This window comes from Thamnophis sirtalis, unplaced genomic scaffold (genome assembly GCF_051295495.1).
Source record: "Thamnophis sirtalis isolate CommonGarterSnake01/CBP01778 unplaced genomic scaffold, rThaSir2_p1.2 scaffold_14, whole genome shotgun sequence".
In the NCBI taxonomy this organism is placed as follows: Eukaryota; Metazoa; Chordata; class Lepidosauria; order Squamata; family Natricidae; genus Thamnophis; species Thamnophis sirtalis.
In genome coordinates, this window is record NW_028261394.1 from 39,876,022 (window position 1) to 39,903,910 (window position 27,889).

Below are 27,889 nucleotides of genomic sequence, written 5' to 3' on the forward strand. Positions count from 1 at the left end.
AGACGCCTCTTCCTCCTCTTCCTCCTCCCCGCGCCGGGGGTCCGGCAAGTGGGGGGCGGAGGGACCCCCATCCAGGTGAGCGCAGGGAACCGGCCAGCAGGGCTTCGGAGGGGGGGGGTGGAGAAGGCGGAGGGAACCCCCCGGGAGAGGCGGGGCTCCTGCGGAGGCGGGGCGCTGAGGACCCAGTGCGTAAAGTTCGGGCTGAGCGCGAATACGCGGTGGAGACGGCAGCGGGGAGGATCCTCCCGCTTTGCCGAGCGCGCGTGGGAGTGAAGGAGGTGGGGGAATCCCCGAAAGTGGGTGGGAGGAAACTCGGTCCCCAGTTTGGGAGGGGGGATCCCATGGAAGAGAAAAAAGGGGGGCTGCCAAAGTGCATTCCTGGGCGCAGACTTTGGAGAGATCCCAAGAGCTCCCTTGCAAATCTGTGGTGGGCAACCTTAAACACTCAGTGCCATTTGGACCCGTCTCCCACAGAAAACACACACACACACACACACACACACACACACACACACACACACACGGAGCCACAAAACTCTTTTTGACATCTAAAATGAAGATAGCACTGCATATATTATTATTGTTTTACCTTGATGCTATGTATGTATGTATGTGTGTATGTGTGTGTATATATATGTGTGTGTGAGTGTGTGTGTGTGTGTGTTGTATTTGTGCTGATAAATAAATAAAGGGAGACTAGTATAGATCTATTTCAAGCTATTTAGCTCTCATCAGCTAGCCATACCTTTACTGGGATTTGAACCTAAAAATCTGATAGATAGATAGATAGATAGATAGATAGATAGATAGATAGATAGATAGATAGATAGATAGATAGATAGATAGATAGATAGATAGATAGATAGATAGATATAGATATAGATATAGATATAGATATAGATATAGATATAGATATAGATATAGATATAGATATAGATGATATAGATATAGATATTGTGTTGCCTTTATGAAATCAATGAACTGCTACAGAGAAAACAAATGTTTATTTCTGCATGCAACAAAAACATTTTGAACTCGGAAGAGGGGGGAAGATGAGTCGGAAACCTCAATAAATCGTGTGCTGGCATGTATTGCACATTGGCAGTTGTGACGCATATTTTGAGCGACTGGGAGCCACAGCAGAGGGATGAAAGCCACATGTGGCTCCCAGAGCTGCGGGTTGCAGACTCCTGAACTGGGCTTAGGAATTGCAACCCCCCCCCCCAGCCCATCTGCTGGCGGGAGGTGCCAATCATCATGGCATCGCATCATTTCCCCAAAATAGACCAGCAGCTCCAGTTCCTTTTTCAGTGTTAGAATTAATTGTCCTCTGCATGTTTAAAAGGCTGCAGCTGGTATATATGTTACGAGACAGGTTTTTTCCCCTGGCCTGAATTAGTTTTAAAATTCAACGTTTACCATACAGGCAATACTTGACTTATGAGCACAATTGAGCCCCAACTTTCTGTGATTAAGTGTGACATTTGTTAAGTGAGTGCTGTCCTCATGTTATGACCTTTCTTGCCCCAGTTGGTAAGTGAATCACTGCAGTCGATAAGTTAGTAGCCCAGTTGTTAAGCAAATGTAGCTTCCTCATTGACTTTGCTTGTCAAAAGGTCACAAAAGGTGGCTGCATGACCACAGGAATACTGCAAGCGTCATAAATATGAAACCGTTGCCAAGGGTCGCTGTCACTAAATGAACTGTTGTAAGTCGAGGATTAGCTGTACTAAATTCTGTCCATGACCGCTCTTTGTTAAATTACATTTAACTGTCCTCCATTTTTATTACCTTTAATTTTGTCTGGATACATATCATCCTAAGAGCTTTGTCCAAAGGATTACTGTATTTTTCGGAGTATAAGATGCACCGGAGTATAAGACGCACCAAGATTTTGAAGAGGTAAATTTAAAAAAAAGTTTTTGCATTCTGCAGACCTTCCAAAAATGGCCTGTTTTTTGCGAAAAACGGGCCCAGTTTTTGTCAAAAAAAAGGGGGGGGCATGCATAGCCTTTAGGAGGCTCCGGTTAGCCCAATTTTTTGCTCATTTGTCCCCTCCCACAGCCCCCAGGAGTACTCTACAAACCTCCTAAAGGCTATGCATGGCCATTTTTGCAAATTTTCACCCTCTTTTTTGAAGGAAAAAGGTGTGCCTTATACTCTGAAAAATACAGTATATAGAACTTTAAAGACAGCTGGCTGGACAGGAGTTGATGTCAATGTTTTTCTCTTCTCTCCAGATGCAGAAGTTTCTGCAGCTTTTCGGGCGGCTGAAATCGGTTGTCCTTGGCATGGTCCATGTCAGGGCACTGCCAGGTAAATGCTTTCTGTTTGTTGTTTCTCTTTAAAAGACATAGGAAAAATGAAGGTGTTAACAAGGAGCGGTGGGATGGTAAAATATAGTTTCCCTCCTATTCAGTAGCATTAGCACTTATATACCGCTTCATAGTGCTTCACAGCCCTCTCTAAGCAGTTTATGGAGTCAGCATGTTGCCTCCAACAATCTGGGTCCTCATTTTACCAACCTTGGAAGGATGGAAGGCTGAATCAACTTTGAGCCAGTGGGAATCGAACTGCTGGCAGTTGGCAATAGTGCATTCTAACCACTTCGCCATCCTGGCTCAGTAGACCAATTGATCCACCCACCTTGGTAGATGTAAAGTAAATCTCCAATAAATTTATGTCTAACATCTCTCCCAGCTGACCAGGAGTTCAAATAGGGGACCTTTTGTTTGCAAAGTATGGACAATACCACTGGATCCTTGCATTATATTGGACTGTGCCCATTAGCTTGGTCTGCCGAGGTGGCACAGTGGTTAGAGTGCAGTACTGCAGGCCACTTCAGCTGACTGTTATCTGCAGTTCGGCGGTTCAAATCTCACCGGCTCAGGGTTGACTCATCCTTCCATCCTTCCGAGGTGGGTAAAATGAGGACCCAGACTATGGGGGCGATATGCTGACTCTGTAAACCACTTAGAGAGGGCTGAAAGCCCTATGAAGCGGTATATAAGTCTAACTGCTATTGCTATTGCTATTGCCTCTGTTTCTCCCATTTTTCTTCTTCCACTGTGTTTACAGACCAAGTCTACCTTAAAACCTACTCCCAAAGCTGTATCAACTTATATGATCTAGTCTTGAAGGAAAGGAAATTCATAAATAGGATGGCCAACGCTTTGTGTTTATTTCTGAAGGCAGTCCATATAATATGAAATAGGGCTATCAAATTAACTCAGTTCAGTAATACACTTGAGTGCTTTTGTTAGAGACAAATTCCTTGTCTGTCTCACCACACTTGGCCAAATAAATAAATAAAAATATGGATCTTTAATGCCAGAGGAAATAATTAGCATTGTTGTTGTTGCGACCTCATGGACAACGTTCCCCCAGGCCTATCTGTCCTCTACCATCCTCTGGAGTCCATTCAAGCTCACGCCCACTGCTTCAGTGACTCCATCCAGCCACCTCATTCTCTGTTGTCCCCTTCTGTTTTTCCCCTCAATTGTTCCCAGCATTGGGCTCTTCTCAAGGGAGTCCTTCCTTCTCATTAGGTGGCCAAAGCATTTGAGTTTCATCTTCAGGATCTGGCCTTCTAAAGAGCAGTCAGGGTTGATCTCCTCTAGGACTCACCGGTTTGATCCCCTTGCAGTCCAAGGTACTCACAGGAGTTGTCACCAGCACCAGAGTTCAAAGGCTTCCATTCTTTGGCGCTCAGCCTTCCTTCTTTCACAACCATCCAACTTTCACAACCATCCATTGCAAATGGGAAAACCATAATAATCAGCATACAAGCGATTTAAAGAAAAGGTTTGGTGATTGTTTGCTTCCTTTTTGAAAGACTTGTCTTTGAGTATGGCCAAGTTTAATGAGTGCCCTCATGTATAGCTGAAGTGGCATCTTCATCTTTGTAGGATCACCCTGTGGTACCTTGCCTTTGGCTCAGATCATTGAAGAAGCCTGTGGAGAGGCTGAAATGTACAGGGCTGCTGGTGTCGTAAGTCCTTTCTTTTACTTCCTTTCCTGTTTTTGAATGTTCTTCGTTCTTAATCTTACTTCTTCTATAGATGTGAGTGCAAAGCATTCAAGATAACAGCGCCTGACTTACCTTGAGTGGGTTTGGAAACTATGCAGGGCCAGGTGTAACTTTGCAACTTTAATAAGATTTGTAGGAGCCGAGGTGGCACAGTGGTTAAATGCAGCACTGCAAGCTACTTCAGCTGACTGCAGTTCTGCAGTTCGGCTGTTCAAATCTCACCGGCTCAAGGTTGACTCAGCCTTCCATCCTTCCGAGGTGGGTAAAATGAGGACCCGGATTGTTGTTGGGGGCAATATGCTGACTCTGTAAACCGCTTAGAGAGGGCTGAAAGCCCTATGAAGCGGTATATAAGTCTAACTGCTAACTGCTATTTGTATGCTGCCCACTCCCTAGGGACTCTGGGCGGCTCACAACAAAAGCAAAAACCTAGAATATTAAAAGTACAATTATTTAAAACAAAATAATCCATTCAATCTCATGGGGCTGGATTTTAATCAACAGCCCCAGGCCTGCTGGAACAGCCAAGTCTTGGTTGCTTTACAGAAGGCCAGGAGAGTGGTAAGGGTCCTGATCTCCGTGGGTAGCTCGTTCCATAAGGCTGGCGCAGCTACAGAGAAGGCCCTCCCTCGGGGGGCCGCCAGCCGGCATTGTCTGGTCGACGGCACCCGGAGGAGGCCCAACCTGTGTGATCTTATTGGTCGTTGGGAGGTAAATGGCAGGAGGCGGTCTCTCAGGTAGCCAGGTCCAATACCATGTAGGGCTTTAAAAGCATCATGATTGCGATTGGAGACTGATCAACATATCTTGAGATTCAACAGTTGAAAGAATGTTTAAAAATCATTCTAGAAAAAGACATTGGCAAACCATGTTTGCCGTGCCACTAACAATATGCATGGACATCTTACATGTCATATGACTAAACGCCGAACACTGTTACCTTCCCACTAAAGGTGGTTCCTATTTTTCTACTTGCATTTTTACATGCTTGCGAACTGCTAGGTTGGCAGAAGCTGGGACAAGTAACTGGAGCTCACTCCGTTACGCGACACCAGGGATTCGAACCACAGAACTGCCGACCTTTCTGATCGACAAGCTCAGCATCTTAGCCATTGAGCCACCTGGTTTATTTATTTGTATTTGTATTTATTTGGTTTGTATGCCGCCCAATCTCGGAAGATTCTGGGTGGCTTACAGGTAAAAAAGGAAAGGGGAGGACATACAAGAATACAAACAACATTAAAATTCGACAACATTCATAACTTAAGATGGGGCTGGATAATCAACAGCCCCAAGCCTGCCGGAACAACCAGGTCTTCGTCATTTTGCGGAAGGCCGGAAGGGTACTAAGGGTCCGGATCTCAACGGGGAGATCGTTCCATAGGGCCTCATCCTTGTATTTCAGTATAACATACCTCTAATTTGCAGACTTGGGATGCAAGTCCATAATTCTTAATATTTCCCCCAACTCTGTTCTTGGTTAACATTTAGCTTTATAGGCTTTCTGGAGAATTGAAAAGCTTGCCTCTAATTTTATCACATTTTCGTTGATAACTATTTCGTTTCGCAGCTGTCCTGAGCTTTTTCCTAAGCCTCTATTTGGGATAAGGAGTGCTGAAACTGAAATAGAAAAATAACTAACCCCCCCACAAAATAAATCACATGTGCATCATGCTTTTTTTTTTAAGAGTGTGCAGACATGACTGATGAAAGCACATTTTCAGTTTTCTTTTTTTTTTTAAGGTGCCTCGTTTGATGCATTAGTGATTCTTTTTAAAAAGAACGTAATAAATATGGAAGATTTATAATGTTGGAGCGCATAAATGAAAACAAGTGAATGCTCAGACATGATGCCATCTGTGCTGAAAAATTATAGCTGCTCTGAGCTTGTTTTGCCAAACACAATCAAAATTGCCATGACAAGATTATATGCGGTGACAGATCCCAAGGAGTTTAGAGCTCTCTCAATTTTGCCAGCTTCTGATATTGTTTGTTCTAAAAGAATTTTGGTAGTGGTGGGGAGGAAACACAGTGGCATTTTTTTTATAGAATTACTAATATTTGTCTGTAAAATATCTGTAACTCATCATTAATGTTACTGGAGAAGCCATAACTTCAGATGTCGGTGATGTATTATCCCCAAGTATCTTTACTCCGTCCTAATTCTTCCTACAAAATTTACGCATAGTGTGAAGAGAAGGGATTACTATTAATGAAAATGGCAGCTATAATTCAAGACCAACAGAGTTTAACATCTCCTTTGGAAAGAGGCCAGCAATATAATTAAGTGTCGATGGGTTGAAGCTTACTACCTTTATTAACTATTTGTGGCTATTACTTTGTAAAAGATGTGGTTGACATAATTATAAGTATCTGTGTGTTGAACTTCACAATGTTTATACATTGATGGTGGCTACTTGTGTAAAGTTACATTTTTGAAGATGAGGATTACTGATGACATTTGGGCTAAATATGCTCTTTTTTTCTGTTTGGGGACATAGATGCGAATATATTATATCTCCCTATGTAATATTACCTTAAGTTCATTTGTTAGTATTATTTTCAATTCATTAATAGTGACACTAACCTCCAAAGCTCTATTATTGAATTCATCTATGAAAATGTTACAGAATCTATATATATATAAACATCAAATACCACTCACTCATCAAGAAATTTCCAGAACCATAAAGCCTACAAACTTGAAATTTGGCACCTATGTTCCTCTTGGCTTCTAGGTGCTCGCTAAGAAAGGATTTTTCAAAATGACCATCAATCATTAGTATTTCTTATACAGTAATTAACATGCTCTGATGCTAAGGAATTCTACTCCCCCTCCCCACCTGAAAAGAACTCTGTTCCAACTGCCAATTGCCTTGTATTAACATGGTCAGATGCTAAGGAGTTTGACATTTCTACTCCCCCTTCCCACCTTAAAAGAACTCTTTTCTGACTGCCAGTTGCCTCACATTCCGTTACCTCAGTTCAAACTGGCAGATGTTCCACTCCTTCACTCAGGGGCGGTCTGGGGCTCCTTACAGTACTAAATGTCAATACCACACCAACATGTCTACGCCTTCTACCTATGGAACTGCTTCCGGACTCAAGGCGACGGGAGTGATATTCCTTTTTTTTAAAAAAATCACCGACCATCACTGAGATAACAGTGTGAACCGAATTTCTCCTGCATAGCCCGATCACATAGTTTTGTCGCAAAGCACGGTATCCAGCTAATACAGAATAATAGAGTTGGAAGGAACTTTGGAGGTCTTCTAGTCCACCCTCCTGCTCAAGCGGAGACCCTCTACCATTCCGGACAAATGGCTGTCCGATCTCTTTTTACAAACCTCCACTGATAGAGCTCCCATATTTAAGAGCAATCTTCCTTTCTTCTTATGCTTGGTTTGAAGCTGAGTAGAAGAACAGATGTCCCATACCCCATGATTCTTGACACGCTGTAGCTATCCCCCCCCCCCAGTCCTTACAGAGTGACATGATTTGACTAAAATAATTCAGGGAACTTTCCATTAATAAGTTTTCTTGTTATGCCTGAACTGGAAAATAATTGGGAAATGCATCAAGGATCTTAAACCAGGTCCCAAGGAAACATACATTGAGTTTTGAAATATACACTAACAATAATAGAAAAAGAAAGGGAGAGAGGAGGAGAGAATGAAAGGAAGATGGGGGAAAGAAGAAAGAGGTAAGGAGAAGAGGATGGAAGGGAGAGGAAGAGAAGGAGAGAGGGTAGGAAGAGGAAGAGCAGGAGTAGGAGAAAGTTAAGGGAAGAAGGAAGGGAAAGGAGAGGAGGAAGGATGAAAGTAGAGAAGGGAGGGAGGGAGAAACAAAAGGGAAAACAAGAAAGTGTTACAAAAGAAGGAAGGGATGGTGAATAAAGCAACCCAAAATGTACATTATAACTTATTAAATGAAATAATAAATGTATAAGAATGATAAATGTAAAGAAGAAGAATTATGTGAATGCATACTTAAAATGGTATTTAAGAGAATTAAAAAAAATAAAAAAATTCTTTGGGGAAAAAAAGGATCTTAAACCAGGGAAGGAAGATGAAGATTCCAAAATCTTTTTTCTTTTTTTCTGAAATCAGCAACCATCGTTTCCCAGTTCATACATCACGAAGAAGTTTAGCTAATTGAGAACTTCAGAGGTTAATTATTACACGCTCAAAAGGAGGAATGAGAAAAATCAAAGTGCACCAGTCTCCCCCCCCCAAAAAAACTGTTCACATTAAGTCTTTATTAAGACCCTATTAAGTCAGGATGTGATCCTTCCAACACAGCCAGAAAAATATATGAGATATATAAGATACATGAGTTGGTGGAAGGAAGGCTGAATAGGGAGCCCAGTGCTTGTTTTCACTTTGCCAAGCTGCTTTGAAAAATATTGGGAAAATATCTTTCTCCATCATCTTCTAAGCTTTTGCTGTTAACTTCTGCGATGTCTCCTACCTAGAGACCCAGAAGTCTTTTATTTTCACACCAGCGAAAAGCAACAGTGAGAAGCCCACTGCAACAGCATTGCCCAAAAGGCATTAAGAGTTGTTAACCTAATTTTGAGAAGCTTCTTCTCCGGTAACATTGCATTGCTAACTAGGGCATATAAAAACCTTTGCCAGACCAATTCTCGAATACAGCTCATCTGTCTGGAATCCACACTGTATATCGGACATTAATACAATTGAGCGGGTCCAGAGGTATTTCACGAGAAGAGTCTTCCACTCCTCTGCTCACAACAGAATCCCTTATGCCACTAGGCTTGAAATTTTGGGCTAGGACCACTTAGAACGACACCAACTAAGGTCTCACCTAAGTGTAGTACACAAAATTGTCCGCTACAACGTTTTACCTGTCAATGACTACTTCAGCTTCAACCGCATTAATACATGGAGAAACAGTAGATACAAATTTAACACAAACTGCTCCAAACTCGATTGCAGAAAATACGACAACAGAGTGGTCATTGCCTGGAATGCTCTACCTGACTCTGGTTTCATCCCCAAACCTCCATAACTTTAACACATACCTGCATTTTGGAGCCTCGGCAACCAGCTTGCATTTACGACAGTTTGCAGCATCGGGAGTCCCATGGCTACAATTTATCGTGACCCATCAAAACCGCGCTCGACTAAGCCGCGCCCGATTAAACCGCGTCGCTGACGTCATCAACAGGGCGACAACAACCAGCGCAGAGAAAGAAGCTTTAAATAGCGCTTTGAAAGCAAGCCGATTCAACTTAAGGTAAGGGTTAGGTTTAGGGTCAGCTTTAGGGTTAGGGTTAGGATTAGGTTTAGGGGGGTTAGGTTTAGGTTTAGGGGTTAATTTTAGGTTTAGCATTTACAGTGTGCTTCTGTCTCCGTGCTGTTGTCGCCCTGTTGATGACGTCAGCTACGTGGTTTCGTCGAGCGCGGTTTTGTGGTGGAACCACAATTTATTACATTTTTGCCAAAAAACCAGTATTGGACTTCCAGTTTTGCCCCATAGCGAACTATGGCTTCGCTTAAAGACCGTGGCATAAACAAGCAGGCTCCATTACGGTCATAAGTCAGGAAGAGCCTGTCCGGTCTATCTGTTTTGTAGTAGTTCTGATTCCTTTTTCCCAAGCCGTTTTCCAAAGTTGTTCTGACTTGAAATAGAAATGCCTTCTGCATTTATTCCTGCAGGACGGCTTGATTGTTGAAAATATGCACGACCGGCCTTACACATTCGACATTGGTGCAGAGGTTACAGCGGCTATGGCGGTGATTTGTGCCTCGGTAAAACAGGCGTGTCCCACCCTCCCTCTTGGGGTTCAGATACTTTCTGCTGCAAATCAGCCAGCTTTAGCTGTTGCCCTTGCATCAGGTAAGTGAAGGAACTTCCTTCTCCTCTTCCTCCTCCTCCTCCTCCTCCTCCTCCTCCTCCTCCTCCTCCTCCTCCTCCTCCTCCTCCTCCTCCTCTTCTTTTCCTCCTCCTTCTTCTCCATCTTCTTTTCTTCTCCTCCTCCTCTTCTTCTCCTTCCCCTATTCTTCTACTTCTCCTCCTCTTCTTTTCTCCTCTTCTTTTTTTCCTTCTCCTTCTTCTCCTTCTCCTTGTCTTCTTCTCCTGTTCCTCTTCTTCTCCTTCCCCTCTTCTTCTTCTCTTCCATCTCCTTTTCTTCTCCTCCTCCTCTTCTTCTCCTTCCCCTATTCTTCTACTTCTCCTCCTCTTCTTTTCTCCTCTTCTTTTTTTCCTTCTCCTTCTTCTCCTTCTCCTTGTCTTCTTCTCCTGTTCCTCTTCTTATCCTTCCCCTCTTCTTCTTCTCTTCCATCTCCTTTTCTTCTCCTCCTCCTCTTCTTCTCCTTCCGCTATTCTTCTACTTCTCCTCCTCTTCTTTTCTCCTCTTCTTTTTTCCTTCTCCTTCTTCTCCTTCTCCTTGTCTTCTTCTCCTCTTCCTCTTCTTCTCCTTCCCCTCTTCTTCTACTTCTTCTCCTCCACTTCTTTTCTTCTTCTCCTCCTCTTCTTCCTCCTCCTCCTCCTTCTTTTACCATATCCGACATCGGATGTTGGTGATCCTATTTTTATCAACAGCCTCACGAAAATGTGCCGCTGAGTTTTGTCCAAACCAGTCCTTTAGATCAGTGATCCCCAACCCCCGGTCCGCGGACCGGTGCCGGGCCATGGAGTACCTGGCACCGGGCCGCGCAGCGGCCGGGGGCCATGATTGCTGCAGCGGCCAGGGGCCATGATCGCTGCAGCGGCCAGGGGCCATGATCGCTGCAGCGGCCGGGGGCCATAGTTTCTTTCTGTATGCAAATTAGGGCTAACTGGCACTCTGACGTCACCAGCGGCCCACCGCCCCCCTGTGTCCAGCGCCGCCCTTCTCATTCCTTTTCAGCGCTTCAGCGCTGGCTGATTCCTGAAAAAACCTAAGAGCGCCTGTGCAGCTACGTAGGGCTAGCGTAGACAGCGCTAGTAGCGTAGCCTTGCACTTTATATTTATGTAATTGTATTTTATTTTGTAGGGCATGTTTAAATACAATAAAATAAAAGTTGTTTAATCAAAACAATCTGATATATAAACAATCAATGTGTCGTCGCGAACAATGCCCCTGCACCCCTGCGCACGCTCAGCGGGCCACGGTAAAATTATCAAAGGCTGACTGGTCCGCGGCGATAAAAAGGTTGGGGGCCACTGCTTTAGATTTTGAAGCCATCATCATCATCATCTTCTTCTTCTTCTTCTTCTTCTTCTTCTTCTTCTTCTTCTTCTTCTTCTTCTTCTTCTTCTCCTCCTCCTCCTCCTCCTCCTCCTCCTCCTCCTCCTTCTCCTTCTCCTTCTTCTTCTTCTCCTTCTTCTTCTTCCAGGACCTTGTTTGCCTTCAATCTTTCCTTGGAGGATTATGTAAAATACGCTGTATTTTTCTAGGTGTCACATCACATGTCCAAAATATTCTAACTTTCACTTTTTTATGGTTTTTGATGATTTCCCTTGGCTTTCCCGGGCAGGTTATCACCTCCCCATTTCTGAAGTAACCTAGCTAGGAACCTTGCAAGACTACACCAAACAAAAGCAAGCTTCTTCCAGCTCACTGAAGGTTCTTGCAAAACCCTTGGGAACTGTCCCAAATGGTGTTTTCTGTCAGGTAATGAGGATTTAATAGCTGCCAGCTGATGTAAGGTTGTAAGCTGTAAATGGATCCAATGAGGATGATTCAGCAATACAGGTGTCACCATATTTCTTTCCCCGCAAAAAGGCAATTGGACTTTCTTGGGTTATTTTTTCTTTTTTGCCCTGAAAACATTTTGCTTCTCATCCAAGAAGTCAAAGCAACAAAGAAATCAGAACTGAAGAAGCTTCTTCGCTGAGAAGCAAAACGTTTTCAAAGAAAACACCAAGAAAATCCAGTGGCCTTCTGGAAAAAGCACCTTTGGGAAACCATGACGTGGATGATTGAAAATCTCCAGAGACATTTTCTGTTATTAGTTTATAATATAAAAATACAAAAGTAAATAATCGGAAAAACGGGGGAGAGAAAAGGGAAGGGAAAAGTGTAGAAAAGCAGGGAAAAAGAAAGAGAAAGGTGTTGACTTCCGTCTCCCTTTGGTGCAGTAGAATAATATAGTAACATCAAGCCTCCATTTTTTACTTTTACATAATAGTGCAAACTATTGTTTGTACAAAAGTGCATCTAGTCAAGGCGATGGTTTTCCCAGTTGCAATGGATGGCTGTGAAAGTTGGACCATAAGGAAGGCTGAGCGCCAAAGAATGGAGGCCTTTGAACTATGGTGCTGGAGAAGACTCCTGTGAGTCCCTTGGACTGCAAGGCAATCAAACCGGTCAGTCCTAGAGGAGATCAACCCTGACTGCTCTTTAGAAGGCCAGATCCTGAAGAGGAAACTCAAATACTTTGGCCACCTGATGAGAAGGAAGGACTCATTGGAGAAGAGTCTCATGCTGGGAAAGATTGAGGGCAAAAGAAGAAGGGGATGGCAGAGAATGAGGTGGCTGGATGGAGTCACCGAAGCAGTAGGTGTGAGTTTAAATGGACTCCAGAGGATGGTAGAGGACAGGAAGGCTTGGAGGAATATGGTCCATGGGGTCACGATGGGTCAGACACGACTTTGGAACTAACACCAACAATAGTACAAACTAGCCATTTCTATAACAACAAACCTATCTAATTGGTAAAACCCAAAATCACTCCCCTTTCTCTCCTCTTTTATTTCCTCTGGGAGGGGCCCATTCATTGATAACCTGTGGCCTTACTCCCAAGGCGACCCTTGTTCTTTAGCTGTTCCCTTCGTCTGGCAACTCTGTTCATGAGTGCACTGGGAACAGGCTCCAGCTGTTCGTCTGCCTCATTGATGTCTGACCCTGAAGGCAGCCGATAACTGGCATATGGATCTGGCCCCCTCTCTGCCTCTGACACAGAGCCCTCATCAGAGCCTTCCCCAGACGCCAGGACTGGCCCACGTTCCTCCCCAACCTCCTCACTGAAGGGCCCCAACAGGTGGGAAGAGTTGACGGATCTCAACCGTTGATGGGAACTTGTAATTTCATAAATACTGCCTGGATATATAATTTTTACTGTGGGTTTCCTTAGAGGAGCAAGTGCTTCATACGACTCAAATGCTTCTCGTTATGGCTTTTATGGAGCAGTTGCTTGCTTCAAGCATAGTACACAAGAGGGATGCGAGCAGGGTCGTTTTTCATTTCCTAACCTTTGTTTTTCTACCACTGTGGTCTCTTTTTATTATTATTATTATTTCCAGCAAAAGAAAAAAAAATCCATTAAGGAGTGACAGATGGAATAGCTGCAAAGTTGTATTTTATGATTGTCGTTTGTCGTGTTTCTACCCTCCCGTCTTCTCCGGCAGCCCTTTCTATTTTTCAGCACAACAAAAGCAATTCACTTAAAATAATATATCAACTTTGTCCCGAGAAAGACACAAGTTGCAACACATTTTGCTGTCTTTCCATGAAATAAATTACGTTATAGCACCAACTTGAGAGCTGCGACTTTCTCTTTGTGATTATTTAATGCTCGTTCTCCCGGCCTCTGTATTCTCCTGATGTTGGCATAATTCCTAACTTTACAAAAAACAACAACCCAAAATCGGCTCTAGGAGAACACAGTTCAAAGGCCTGGATATAACTACTTGTATTTTGCATGTACAGGTAGCAATAGTCTTTAGACTTATACACCGCTTTACAGCCCTCCCTAAGCAGTTTACAGAGTCAGCATAATGCCTCCAAACAACCTGGGTCCTCACTTTACCAATCTTGGTAGTCCTTGCCTTGGCAATCAGTTGCTTAGTGATTCAGCCTTCCATCCTTCCAAGATGGGTAAAATGAGGACCCAGACTGTTGGGGGCAATAGGCTGACTCTGTAAACTGCTTAGAGAGGGCAATAAAGCACAGTGAAGTGGTATATAAGTCTAAAGCTATTGCCCTTCCTTCCTTCCTTCCTTCCTTCCTTCCTTCCTTCCTTCCTTCCTTCCTTCCTTCCTTCCTTCCTTCCTTCCTTCCTTCGTGGAACAGTGCTTAGAATGTAGTATTGCAGACTGACTCTGCCCACAGCCAAGAGTTCGATTCTGACTGGCTCAAGGTTGACTCAGCCTTCCATCCTTCCGCGATGGGTAAAATGAGGACACAGATTGTTGGGGGCCAATAGGCTGACTCTGTAAACCGCTTACTAGAGGACTGTAAAGCACTGTGAAGCAGTATACAGGACTAATAGATCTAAGTACTTATTGTTATTCCAAGTTATAAAGATTCCCCTGAAAGCTACCGATGACCCTGTTCTGGAGTTCTGACGTCTGCACACACACAAACACACACACACACACACACACACACACACACACACACACACACCAGGATATGACTACATTTCATTACATAATGATAATAATGATAGATAGATAGCAGTTAGACTTATATACCGCTTCATAGGGCTTTCAGCCCTCTCTAAGCGGTTTACAGAGTCAGCATATTGCCCCCAACAACAATCCGGGTCCTCATTTTACCCACCTCGGAAGGATGGAAGGCTGAGTCAACCCTGAGCCGGTGAGATTTGAACCGCTGAACTGCAGATAACAGTCAGCTGTAGTGGCCTGCAGTACTGCACTCTAACCACTGTGCCACTTTGGCTCCTGGTGATGAATAATGAATGATTATAACCTGATATAACCTGTTCAGTGAGGTGGACTTTGGTACGGATAGACTTTTTAGCCTTTGTGTCTTTGTAAAAGGGGAACAATAAATCACCAACCTTTTGCACAGGGTTATTGTAGGGTTATAGTCAAGGCTATGGTTTTCCCAGTTGCAATGGATGGCTGTGAAAGTTGGACCAGAAGAAAGGCTGAGCGCCAAAGAATAGAGGCATTTGAATTCTGGTGCTGGAGAAGACTCCTGCGAGTCCCTTGGACTGCAAGGCCATCAAACCGGTCAGTTCTAGAGGAGATCAACCCTGACTGCTCTTTAGAAGGCCTGAAGAGGAAACTCAAATACTTTGGCCACCTAATGAGAAGGAAGGACTCCCTGGTGAAGAGCCTCATGCTGGGAAAGATGGAGGGCAGAAGAAGAAGGGGACGACAGAGAAGGAGATGGCTGGATGGAGTCACCGAAGCAGTCGGTGTGAGCTTAAATGGACTCCAGAGGATGGTAGAGGACAGGAAGGGTTGGAGGAACGTTGTCCATGGGGTCAGGATGGGTCAGACACGACTTTGGAACTAACACTTTGGAACTAACACCAACAATAGTACAAACTAGCCATTTCTATAACAACAAACCTATCTAATTGGCTGTGATGTATGTATGGCTGTGAAAGTATGACTGTGATGTATGTATGGCTGTGAAAGTTGGACCAGAAGAAAGGCTGAGCGCCAAAGAATAGAGGCATTTGAATTGTGGTGCTGGAGAAGACTCCTGTGAGTCCCTTGGACTGCAAGGCCATCAAACCGGTCCCTCCTAGAGGAGATCAACCCTGACTGCTCTTTAGAAGGCCTGAAGAGGAAACTCAAATACTTTGGCCACCTAATGAGAAGGAAGGACTCCCTGGGGAAGAGCCTCATGCTGGGAAAGATGGAGGGCAGAAGAAGAAGGGGACGGCAGAAAATGAAGTGGCTGGATGGAGTCATCGAAGCAGCCGGTGTGAGCTTAAATGGATTCCAGGGGATGGTAGAGGACAGGAAGGCCTGGAGGAACGTTGTCCATGGGGTTGTGGTGGATCAGACACGACTTCACAACTAACAACAAATTGTAGGGCTGATGGAAATATGTTTAGCGCTTTGGACAACATGCATTTGAAGGCACCATGCCAGTCAGACATCCTTTGTCAAACCAATAATTAGACTTTAATTTGCTTTTGGTGCATTTCAGACAGAAAGGATGTCTGCATATTTTAACGAAGCTGACTTACTTTATGGCTGGAGCATTAATAATCAAAAAATTCTACCCACAGAGCCTTGGCTGTGCTTGGCTGGCACGGTGAATTAAAATTTAAGCGTTTCATTTGTACGGTATATGGCGTATGTATAAAAGATGATTAATATTGAGAACATATATTACTTTTATACGTTTTTTAAACGTATCTTGATGTTGACTGTGACAGATGAATTGTCTATTATACCTAACATCTGTTCTGTAGCTTTGGCACTACTTTTTCTATTACATTTTGTTTTCAGAAACGATAATGCCATTCCCCCCCCCCCCTTTAGTGTTGCAGATGATTGCGTTGCTTTACTTAAACAATTAAGTACTTCAGTCCATAAGCAAAATTGATTAGACAGCAGATATGTCTTTATATTAAAATGCACTTCATAACTCGGCTTGTTTTCTCTAATATTTTTCTTATAATTTTTTTAAAGACTTTAAATGCAAATGCTCTTTTTTAAAAAAAAAAAAACCTCAGGGATGGCTCTTTGTATTCATTTACTCTGAATTAAGGTGACTTCTGAATATTTTTCTCCACATTTGTGCAATTTCTAGTACAGGTACCTGTTCTGACCCACCCACCCCTCCGACCTGTGAATAAACCAGAACACAGGCTTGGCTTTTTGCCACTATTTAATTAATGAGATAACGAATCCTTTGGTTGAGGGCCCAGACAACTCACATTCAATAGAATAGCTTGGCAGCAACCCATATAGTTCAAATGAAGCAACGCAGATAATCCAAACGAACAGACACGGCTAGAATATAGACAGATTTTCTTCACTACTAATTCGAACGGTTGTTTCCTGCAAATGTCCCCTCCCAACGCCTCACTTATAAACTCTCTTGGGAGGGGCCAATCCACAACCACCTGTGCTTAATTATCTTCTATGAGACTGCCTACGTTTCTCAGCCCTTCTCAATCTGGCATCAGGGACAAACTGCCTTTGATCCTCTCCACTGCTCCATGCCTCAGGAACCTCCTGGTGGCCAACCAGCCTCTCTGGTCCCTGCTCTGAGTCTGAACCCTGCACAGGATCCTCCACATCTTCCATGGCAGACTCATATGGTTCCTCGCTATCCGAGTCCATCAGCAGCTCAACCGGATCCTGCTGGGCCACAACAGGTACCATAGTCCTTGACTTGCAACAGTTCACTTAGGGACCATTCAAATTTACAACGGCACTGAAAAAAAGTGAGCTCTGACTTTTTTCACACTTATGACCACTGCAACGTTCCCATGGTCATGACCAAAATTCAGATGCTTGGCAACTGTCTCATATTTATGACATGTCCCAGGGTCATGTGATCCCATTTTGCGACCTCCTGACAAAGTCAACGAGGAAGCCAGATTCACTTAACAACTGTGTTACTAATTTAAGAACTGCAGTGATTCACTTAACAACCGTGGCAAGAAAGATCATTAAAATGGGGTAAAATTCACCAAACGAATGTCTCACTTAGCAACATAAATTTTGTGTTCAATTGTGGTCGTACATCAACGAATACCTGTAACTGTGAAGTATGCAAAGATTTCTGAAACTTTTGGTGCCACTTGGATTCTTGATTTTATGCATGGGTAATTAAGAATAAATCCACCAGAATCCAAAAATGTGCAGCTTCTGTTTCCAGCATCCAGTTACTTGCAAATATTTGTAGAAATCATGAATAAGAAGTACGTATCTTCACAAAAGCCCTGGAAGAAATTGAAAACCTACTGCTAGAATATAATATTTTGTATTCTTTACAGAATATTCTTTATTGGCCAAATGTGATTGGACACACGATGAATTTGTCTCCGGTGCATAAGTTCTCAGTGTACATTTAAAGAACAAAGTAAATAAATCATAAGATGCACAATCATAAATAATAAGATACAAACAAGTAGTAAGGATTCCATACCTGGAATACTGCATCCAGTTTTGGTCGTCACATTAAAAAAAGATGTTGAGACTTTGGGAAAAGCGCAAAGAAGAGCAACTAAGATTATAAAAGGTCTGAAGACAACATATGAAGAACCGCTGCAGAATTTGGGTTTGGCTAGTCTAGAGAAAAGAACGAGGGTGGACATGATAGCAATATTCCAGTATTTGAGAGGTTGCCACAAAAAGAAAGGGGTCAACTTATTTTCCAAAGCAGCAGAGGGCAGGACAAGGAACAATGGTTGGAAACTAATCAAGGAGAGAAGCAAACTGGAATTAAGGAGTCATTTCCTGACAGAACAATTAACCAGTGGAAGCTTGCCTTCAGAAGTTGTGGGTGCTTCATCATTGGAGGTTTTTAAGAAGAGACTGGACTGTCACGTGTCTGAAATGGCATGGGGTCTCCTGCTTGAGCAGGGGGTTGGACTAGAAGACCACCAAGGTCCCTTCCAGCTCTGTTCCGATTCTGAACAAAGTGATCAATCCTACTGCTAGAAAAAGTAGGAACAGGAATGAAGAAATAAAAGAAGCTCATAAGGATGGGCAGCTGTTTTAAAATTATTGCCCTCGCAAGCACTTGGAGGGACTCCAGATCCCTTCTCTTTCTTGATTTGAGGGATGCCTATAGAGGAGAATCATTTGTCTTTAACCCCAAGTGTTAACCCCAAGTGTGCTTATCCGGAAGTGTGTTTCCTCTTGGTTTTTTTCCCCCTTGTTTCTGATCGGGAACACACTGAGCGTTTCTCCTGGGTCTGGAACCGTTTGCCAAGCTGTCTTCCCAACTGTTTCATTATTAACAGGTGTACCATGTGTTTTTCAGCAGTGCATAATTTCCTGCGCAGAGTTCCTGATTTAATTAACCACATCTGTTTGAGGCTGCATAGAATAGTGTGTGTGTTATTGACTTGCGGACTATTCCTGGCATCGGTAAAGATATACAACCATAAACGTCTCCTGTTCGGCAGCTATTATTTTGCTTATCTTCTTGGTAATGCTCAAAAGCACTCCGGTCCCATTTCTTACAAACACTTCTTCTCCTCCTCCTTCCCTTCTCTGTTTCTTTCCTATCTGATGTTGTAATTGAAAGATTAGACCACGTTACATTAACGACAGAAGCCAATACTTGTATCCTGCTCTTCTAATGCTCTGCGGTTGGTAATCCGGTTTACAAAGTTGCCTGCATTGCGATCATCATCTAAAGCAGGGGTCAGCAATCTGCGGCTCTGGAGCTGCATGTGGCACTTTCATCCCTCTGCTGTGGCTCCCTGTCACCGGTCGCCTCCACAATTGATAGGGCTTTCGGTTAGGACAGATAGAGGGAAAAGGATGCTGCATTAGGAGGGGACTCTATGGTGTGGGAACTCTAGGATGATCCTAGAGTTTCCAGCAATCTAATGAGACTGCTGGGCTTACAATACACCAAAATCTCCCTTTCTTTGAAACCTGACAGTGTAACGTGTTGTGCTAAAGAGCAACTTTTTAGCAAAATAAAAGAGCAAGTTGTTGTTCCTACAAGCTGCTGAAAGAGGAGACACTGACTTGTTAAATTGGGTGATGTCAGAAATCTTGTGCTACAAAATTTATCTTTTGTTTCATTGATAATTCTTGAGTTTGTATCCCTAGAAACACAGCCTGGTCTGGACCTGCCCAGAAACACAAAAATATTGGACAAAAATTTGGAAATGGCTGCAAGAAATTACAGGAGAACAGATAAAATACAAACCCGAAATCTTTCTACTGGGAATAATCAAAGGGAAATATACAAAGAAAATTAAGTACATATTAATACATCTGCTAACTACAGCTAGAATAGCATTTGCCCAATGCTGGAAACAAAATAATACCCCCTCGGATGAATTAGTGATTAAAAAATACTTTGGATTGTGCAGAGATGGACAAATTAACACTGAAATTAAAAGATGAAGAAGAATCGGAATATTCTGAAATTTGGAACAATTGGTACAAATGGCTGCAAAACAAGAATAAAATTAATTAAGCCAAATAACTATATATAAATATACACACAAAGGTGTGTAAATATAGAAGCGAAATATTATATACATGTAAAGGTATGATGACATAACAATGTTGATGTAATGACTGTAAGGTGGTGTAGAAAAATTTTAAAAAATCTGCAAAACAAATTCCTTATATTAAACTTGTACGTACGCGCACATGTGCGCGCGTGCGCGCGTGCACACACACACACACACACACAGATATAGATATAGATATAGATATAAAGAAACACAGCCTGGTCACATTTGTTTTGCAAAGATGTTCCTTTTGGGGTGTTCTTTCAAAATTATATGCAGAATTGCGAAGTTACTACATGCATTCTTAAAATAACTTTACGTGGTAAGAGATGGGAGGAGGAGGAGAGGGAGAAGGAGAAGCAAAATGAAGAAGAAAAAGAGGAGGGGGAGGAGAAGAAGATGAAGAAGAAGATGATGAAGAAGAAGACTGAACTGACATTTTATTCCCACAACATCTTTATCTGTGTTTAGCTTGCTTGGTCTTTCTAACGTAACCTATTTTGTTTCGGGCATCATCTGGGAAAACGTAATTAGACATAATTGAGGACCAAGCAGAATTAATTAGCTTTATCAACAGCACTGATTATTTATTTGTTTATTGCTATTTCTAGGTGCGGATTTTGTTCGAGTTGAAGGCTTCATTTTCTCTCAGGTGGCTGACGAAGGGATTCTGAACGCTTGTGCTGGGAACTTGCTAAGATACCGCAAGCAAATCGGAGCCGAACACATCCAGGTTTTTGCTGATATTAAAAAGAAGCACAGGTAAATGGGATCCCTTCCGAAAACAATATGCCTATTAACTGTATTCCGACTGGTGTGGTTTTAATTTCTAAAGTCTCTTAAATGTTCATTTTATATGAACATTTACTGTCTGCTACGGACAGTAAGGCACTATCATGGTGAGCAAAATATTAAGTAATTCCATAAATCAATATTTATTTGGCCACAGGAGCCACTTAAGATAAGAACTACTTCTCCTTTTCTTCTTCCTCTTCCTCCTCCTCCTCCTCTTCTTCTTCTCCTCTTCCTCCTCCTCCTTCTGGCAGAGAGCATAGGCTTGGAAGGGATCTTGAAGGGTTTCTAGTCCAACCTCCTGCTCATGCAGGAGGCCTTATGCTATTCTGGACAAATGGTTGTCCAATCTCTTGAAAACCCCAGTGATAGAGCCTCCACAACTTCTGGAAGCAAGGTGTTCCATTGACTCTTCATTCTCACTGCCAGGAAATTTCTCCTTAGTTCTAGGTTGGATCGCTCTTTAATGACCTCCCACCTGTTACTTCTTGTCCTGCCCTCAGGTGCTTTGGAGAACAGGTTGATCCCATCTTCTCTGGGTCAGCCCCTCAAAGTATTGAAAGACAGCTATCAAGTCATCCCAAGTCCTTCTCTTTACTAGATTAGACATCAGCTAGTTCCCACAACCGTTCATAATAACGTTTAGCCTCCAGACCTCTTATCAACCTTGTTGCTCTTCTCTGCACTCTTTCTAGGATCTCAACATCTTTTTGTCTGTATGTATTATGGTCAGTGGTGGGTTTCAAAATTTTTTGGAACCTACTCTGTGGGTGTGGCCTCCTTTGTGGGAGTGGCTTGCCGGCCATGTGACCTGGTGGGAGTGGCTTGCCAGTCATATGTTTTCTTTCTTTCTTTCTTTCTTTCTTTCTTTCTTTCTTTCTTTCTTTCTTTCTTTCTCTCTCTCTCTCTCTCTCTCTCTCTCTCTCTCTTTCCTTCCTTTTGTCTCTCTGTCCCTTTTTTCTTTTTTTCTTTCATCTCTCTCACTCTTTTTCTTTCTTTTTTCTTTTTTATTTATTTCTTCCTTTCTTTCTCTTTCTCTCTCTCTCTCTGTGTCAGTCTGTGTGTGTGTGTGTGTGTGTGTGTGTGTGTCAGTGGTGGGTTTCAAAAGTTTTTGGAACCTCTTCTGTAGGTGTGGCCTGCTTTCCGGGTCCACTGGTGGAACCTCTTCTAACCGGTTCAGTAGATTTGACGAACCGGTTCTACCGAATAGGTGCAAACTGGTAGGAACCCACCTCTGATTGTGGTGATCTTCTTGTTTCCATGCACGTCATTCACAAATGACAGAGTTCCTATTTACCAAGTGAATCTTTAGGTGAGATATGGCAGCGAAGGACATTGGTTAAAAAAATCTTGGGAGAGTTTGAAACAGCGTGGAATGCCCTTGCATTCTTACGTGTGAATACATGTGAATACAACAATGTCCTTGTTTTCTGACCACATCGCTGATTAAATTGAACAGCTGCTACAAATCCAGCAATAAAGGGCACTGTTTTAGTATTTATACAGTGCATTAAGCTGCAGCACAACCTATTCAATTTTGGCTTGGAGTATTGCATGAACTGGTCATGATACACTAAATACACATCACGAGATGATGTCGTGCAATATATGAACTGAGCCAGTTGAACCACGACTTTGTGAATACACAAATCCAGCTATCATCATCATCACCATTCTATCCCACTATAAATAGATAAATAATGTGGGGCAGTTTGCTATAGTGCAGGGGTGGGGAACTTTGGTCTTTTGATGACTTGTGAACTTCAACTCCAAGAATTCTTGAGCCAGCATGGATTCTGGGAGTTGACGTCCATGAGTCATAAATGGGTCAAGGTTCCCCACCCTGGTGTAGTGCTTAAGGCGTCAGATTAGAAACTGGGAGATCATGAGTTCTAGTCCCACATAGAGTTACCTAACACCTTCTGAAAAACCTATCTTAGCAATAGCAATAGCAGTTAGACTTATATACCGCTTCATAGGGCTTTCAGCCCTCTCTAAGCGGTTTACATATTGCACCCAACAACAATCCGGGTCCTCATTTTACCCACCTCGGAAGGATGGAAGACTGAGTCAACCCTGAGCCGGTGAGATTTGAACAGCCGAACTGCAGTCAGCTGAAGTAGCCTGCAGTGCTGCATTTAACCACTGCACCATCTCGGCTCCTTGACAGTCCCCAAAAACTGGAAATGTTGAAGAGATGATGGATGGATGGATAGATAGATAAATAGATAGATAGATAGATAGATAGATAGATAGATAGATATAGATGGCTAGAGATGGATGGATGGATGGATGGATGGATGGATGATAGATAGATAGATAGATAGATAGATAGATAGATAGATAGATAGATAGATAGATAGAGAATGGATAGACACAGAGTGGTGGTGTAACCTATCAGTGAAGACGTTTGCTTCCCATTAGGAAGGTTGAGAGTTCAATCCTAGATAGTGACAGATTTTCTCTTTCCTAGAGTGCAAAGAAAAAAAATATCTGCTGTGAACTCTGCGTGGCATCAGGAAGGGCATCCGGCCAGTAAACGCTCAGTTCTATCCATTCCCCTAACTCTACCCTGAATTAAGGGATTGCAAGGCCATAAAAATGAAGTTATGTAGTTATGGATAATAAATACATATAGACATAGATCTAGAGATATATAGACAGACAGATGTCTCAAAGTGTCAAACATATCCTCATATCTAAGGGATATCTAATATTCCTACCTCCTATGTTCATGATTCTCTGAGATTGGTTGAACTGAGACAGAGCTCCAAGACACCTTGCCTGCTTTCATACCCGAGGGAGGCCTAGAACTCACTGACTCCTGGTTTTATCCAGCACCTTCTGGCGATCTCATGTTTTTGACAACGACTAATCAGGAAATGCCATTGCACTTGCCCTTGATTTATCAAGTCAAGGAAATCATAAGGAATTGGTATAAGAAGAGACCTCAAGAGTAAAGTGGCCCCTGATAACTTTACAAAGGTTGTATCCGGGTTCTCCCCAGTGCTCATGCCCTGACCGCTGACGTCACGGTGGCGGAAACCGCGAAGGCTGCTGAATTCTTTCTGGCCGATGGGGTTGTGTTGACTGGCATTGCAACTGGGTCAGAGGCGGATCCCAAAGAACTAGAAGGTAAGAACTGTAAAGGCCACAAGGCGGGATTTTCCAATGGTTGGTTGGTTATTTATGTAGGATGACATTTCTACATCACCTCCCTCAAAAGACACCGCTCTGCTCCGGTCATCTTTGTAAAACCTTACATTTCAAAATCCAGCTGCTGCTTCTTCAGATCTGTTGAAATCTGTCTCTCTGTCTAGATCAAGGGCGTCAAAACTCGATTTCAATGATGGTTGTGTTTGACCTTGGTGGGGGGGACGGGGGGCATGACTAGGTCCACATTCACTCATTGAGGCTCCGTTTTCGGTCATGATAGCCTCCTGCAGCCCTCTGCCAGAGAAAACGGAGCCCAGAGGGCACACACGGCCCTCCCGAGCTCTGTTTTCACTGACAGTGGCACTATGGGCTGGTTCATCACTGTTTCCAGGGTGGCCCCACAGGCCAGATCTTATATACATACATACATACATACATACATACATACATACATACATACGTGTGTGTGTGTGTGTGTGTTTTATTTGTGCTGATAAATAAATAAAGGGAGACTAGTATAGATCTATTTCAAGCTATTTAGCTCTCATCAGCTAGCCATACCCTTACTGGGATTTGAACCTGGGCTTTTATATATATATATATAAATTTTATTTTAAACACATAAACACATCAACAAAAACAAACACATGACTTAAAACAACATAGGAACAAGAAGTTCCATCGTATATCATACAGCGGTTCCATATCGGTTTCTTTGCAGTTAGTGTTTTCCCTTCTATACATTTCTATCCTGCATTCATGGTCCCCTTATTCGTTATCCATTTTTATGTACTATTCTATATTTATTTATACTTAGCTATTTATAACAAAATATTGTTGTGCTTTATATTCTTACTGTCATTTATTCTCTTACATACAATTATAGGTGTACATTCACATGATTATTCTTTTTCTTTGGCATTCTTATACTATTGTTATTCCATTTAAAATGTTATATGGTACAGTTTGGATTGTTTTGTTTACCATCCCTAGAGCCTGCTGTGACACCACCTTATTTTCTCTTTCTTTTCTTTTCTTTTCTTTTCTCTTCTCCCTCCCTTCTCTACTTCCTTCCTTCCTCCTCTCCTTCCTCTTCTTTCTTCCCTTACCTCTCCCCTACTCTTACCCTCTCTCTTCCCCTTCCTACCCTCTCTCCTTCTCTTTCTCTCCCTTCCACCCACCTCTCCTTACCTCTTTCTTCTTCCTTTACCTCTCCTCCACTCTTCCTCTTCCTTTCCTACTATCTCTCCTTCTCTTTCTTTCCACAGGCCAGATCTAAGCACCCGATGGGCTGGATCAAGCCCGCGTGCCTTGGTTTGATACCCCTGGTCTAGATAAATGAGTAGCTCATTTAAAAACAAATATTATTAGCACCTTTTGTGGCCATAACCACAAAACTATGTTGGTTTTCATATGACATGCTTGAACTTAATTTGAAGTATATAACTGTATAATAGAGTGTATATATTTCTCATTTTTCTTAATTAAATAAAAAGGGGGGAAATAGAAAGGTTTAATTACTGATAGCTGTAAGGCATTAATAACGGCGCTCTTTATAATCGTTTCAAAACCTTTTGAAAGGTTTTGACTAATAAAAATATTAAAGTGCAGAAGGTGGGAGATAGTATATATAGCTCTGAAATGGATGCTCCGTTACGAAAAATAACATCTTCAGAAATGTTGCACCAGGGATAAAGTCTAAACACAAATGCAAGTTCAATCGGAGGTTCATTGTGTTTGTTTTATTTTTCTTTTGAAATAGTTGAGAAAGAGATAACAGAAATACAGGGAAATGCTTGTTTCAGGACAGAGACAGAGATAGAAATAGAGACAGATAGATGGAGATGGAAATGGAGGAAGGTACACATGGATGGATGGATGGATGGATGGATGGATGGATGGAGAAAATAGATGGGTGGATATAGGTATGAAGAAGGTAGCTAGGAGAGATGTATGGAGAGGATAGATATGGGGATACAAAGAGAGAGATGGAGATAGATAGATAGGTAGGTAGATAGATAGATAGATAGATAGATAGATAGATAGATAGATAGATAGATAGGGATGGAAAGAGAAGGATAGATGTATAGATTAGAGAGAGTGATACAGAGAGAGAGAGAGATAAGTAGATATATGGATGGAGAGAGAAAATGGATTTATAGATATTAGAAGATGATAGATAGATAGATAGATAGATAGATAGATAGATAGATAGATAGGTAGGTAGGTAGGTAGGTAGGTAGGTAGGTAGGTAGGTAGGTAGGTAGGTAGAAAGATAGATAGATAGATAGATAGATGATAGATAGATAGATAGATAGATAGATAGATAGATAGTTACCATAGACAGACAGACAGACAGACAGATACCATAGACAGACAGACAGATAGATAGATACCATAGATAGATAGATGATAGATAGATAGATAGATAGATAAATAGATAAATAGATAAATAGATAAATAGATAGATAGATAGATAGATACTGTAGATAGATAGATAGATAGATAGATAGATAGATAGATGATAGATAGATACTGTAGATAGATAGATAGATAGATAGATAGATAGATAGATAGATAGATAGATAGATAGATAGATAGATAGATAGATAGATAGATACCATAGACAGACAGACAGACAGATAGATAGATACCGTAGATAGATAGATGATAGATAGATAGATAGATAGATAGATAGATAGATAGATAGATAGATAGATAGATAGATGATAGATAGATAGATATAGATGATAGATAGATAGATAGATAGATAGATAGATAGATAGATAGATAGATGATAGATAGATACTGTAGATAGATAGATAGATAGATAGAGAGAGAGAGAGAGAGAGAGAGAGAGAGATAGATAGATAACTGTAGATAGATAGATATCAACACACACACAGTTACATCTGCCTGAGGACATTCAGTGTTTCTTCAGTGACAAGAATGATCTCACAAGTAACCAAGATAAGAGGGAACCCTAAACGCTGCCGTTCTGTACGATGAAAATAGATCAGAGGGGGCTTAGTGGGCAGGGTTTTCTTCAGGAAAAAGAAAAGGAAAGAAAGAAATGGCCATGTAATCGTTCTACACGAGCAAATTCATCCTCACTCTCCCTTTGGAATTCCTGCAGCTGCTTAAGCATAGGCCTTTCATCATCTAACCAAATAAGCCCATTGAGCAGCTTACACCGATGGGATTTTTTTGATCTTCGCGCTTGTCTCTATGAGAGCTGCACTGAAAAGGGGTGAGATTATATTATCTCATTTCCAGCATGGATAATGCCGTTTTTGGCACTAGTCATAGGGCAGGAGAGTCAGAGCATTGGGCTGTTGTTGGTGGTTTTGCTGGAGAGAGTAAAACAAGTTTTACCCTAAATTCCATTACGAATTTCCTTCTTTGCTTTCTCCAGAAGTCAGATCTGCGGTGAAGATTCCAGTACTGGTGGGGTCTGGTGTGACTTTGGATAATGTGAAGGACTACTTCAGTGCAAATGCCTTGATCATTGGTTCCTATTTCAAGAAAGAAGGCCATTGGGCAAATGGCATTGATCTGGATCGTGTGAAGAAGTTTATGGATTATATTGGCAAACTAAGAGTGTAAATGTGTTCGCTTCTGCTGTCAGTTTACGATCGAAGCACAACTGCACCAACTCTCTTATTTTGCAATTTTCCAAGTCTTTTTATACTTAAGACCGAGGATTTTTTCTTTCTGAATTCAAAATTAAAGGCACGCGTGACGCACAAATATATGTTCATCTCCTTGTATTAGATGGAACACTGGAGGAAAAATATATAGGGAAAATGGTTCTGAAAATATTATGAGAGTAGATCATATGGAAAGCTGATAAAATTCCAGTGTCCAGGTAACAATAAATTCTTAGTCTTATAGCCCAATTGGAAGGAAAAATCCTTTTATATACTTTTACATTAATAAAAGGTAAAATTTAAAATTATCTGCGAAAATTTTAGTAATTTGTGTACATAAAACATACAGATTTTTTTCAGATTGAGTTACCAATAAACAACATTT

At 42.1% G+C, this 27,889-nt stretch overlaps 1 protein-coding gene across 1 annotated transcript; it reads left to right on the forward strand.

The window, feature by feature from the left end:
* The first annotated feature begins 20 nt into the window (after positions 1–20).
* On the forward strand, positions 21–27,849 carry LOC148042806 (uncharacterized protein F13E9.13, mitochondrial-like). Its single transcript, XM_087728630.1, has 7 exons — positions 21–75; positions 2,241–2,316; positions 3,909–3,991; positions 9,712–9,892; positions 20,518–20,668; positions 23,706–23,833; positions 27,270–27,849. Exons 2-7 carry the CDS (start codon positions 2,241–2,243, stop codon positions 27,458–27,460), a joined length of 810 nt encoding a protein of 269 aa, XP_087584756.1. The 5' UTR covers positions 21–75; the 3' UTR covers positions 27,461–27,849.
* Positions 27,850–27,889: the final 40 nt, after the last annotated feature.

Coding starts and splice junctions, on each gene's coding strand:
- LOC148042806 (XM_087728630.1), top strand. CDS start 2,241: ATGCAGAAGTTTCTGCAGCTTTTCGGGCGGCTGAAATCGGTTGTCCTT. Junction 3,992..9,711: donor TGTACAGGGCTGCTGGTGTC/GTAAGTCCTTTC, acceptor TTATTCCTGCAG/GACGGCTTGATTGTTGAAAA. Junction 23,834..27,269: donor GGATCCCAAAGAACTAGAAG/GTAAGAACTGTA, acceptor TGCTTTCTCCAG/AAGTCAGATCTGCGGTGAAG.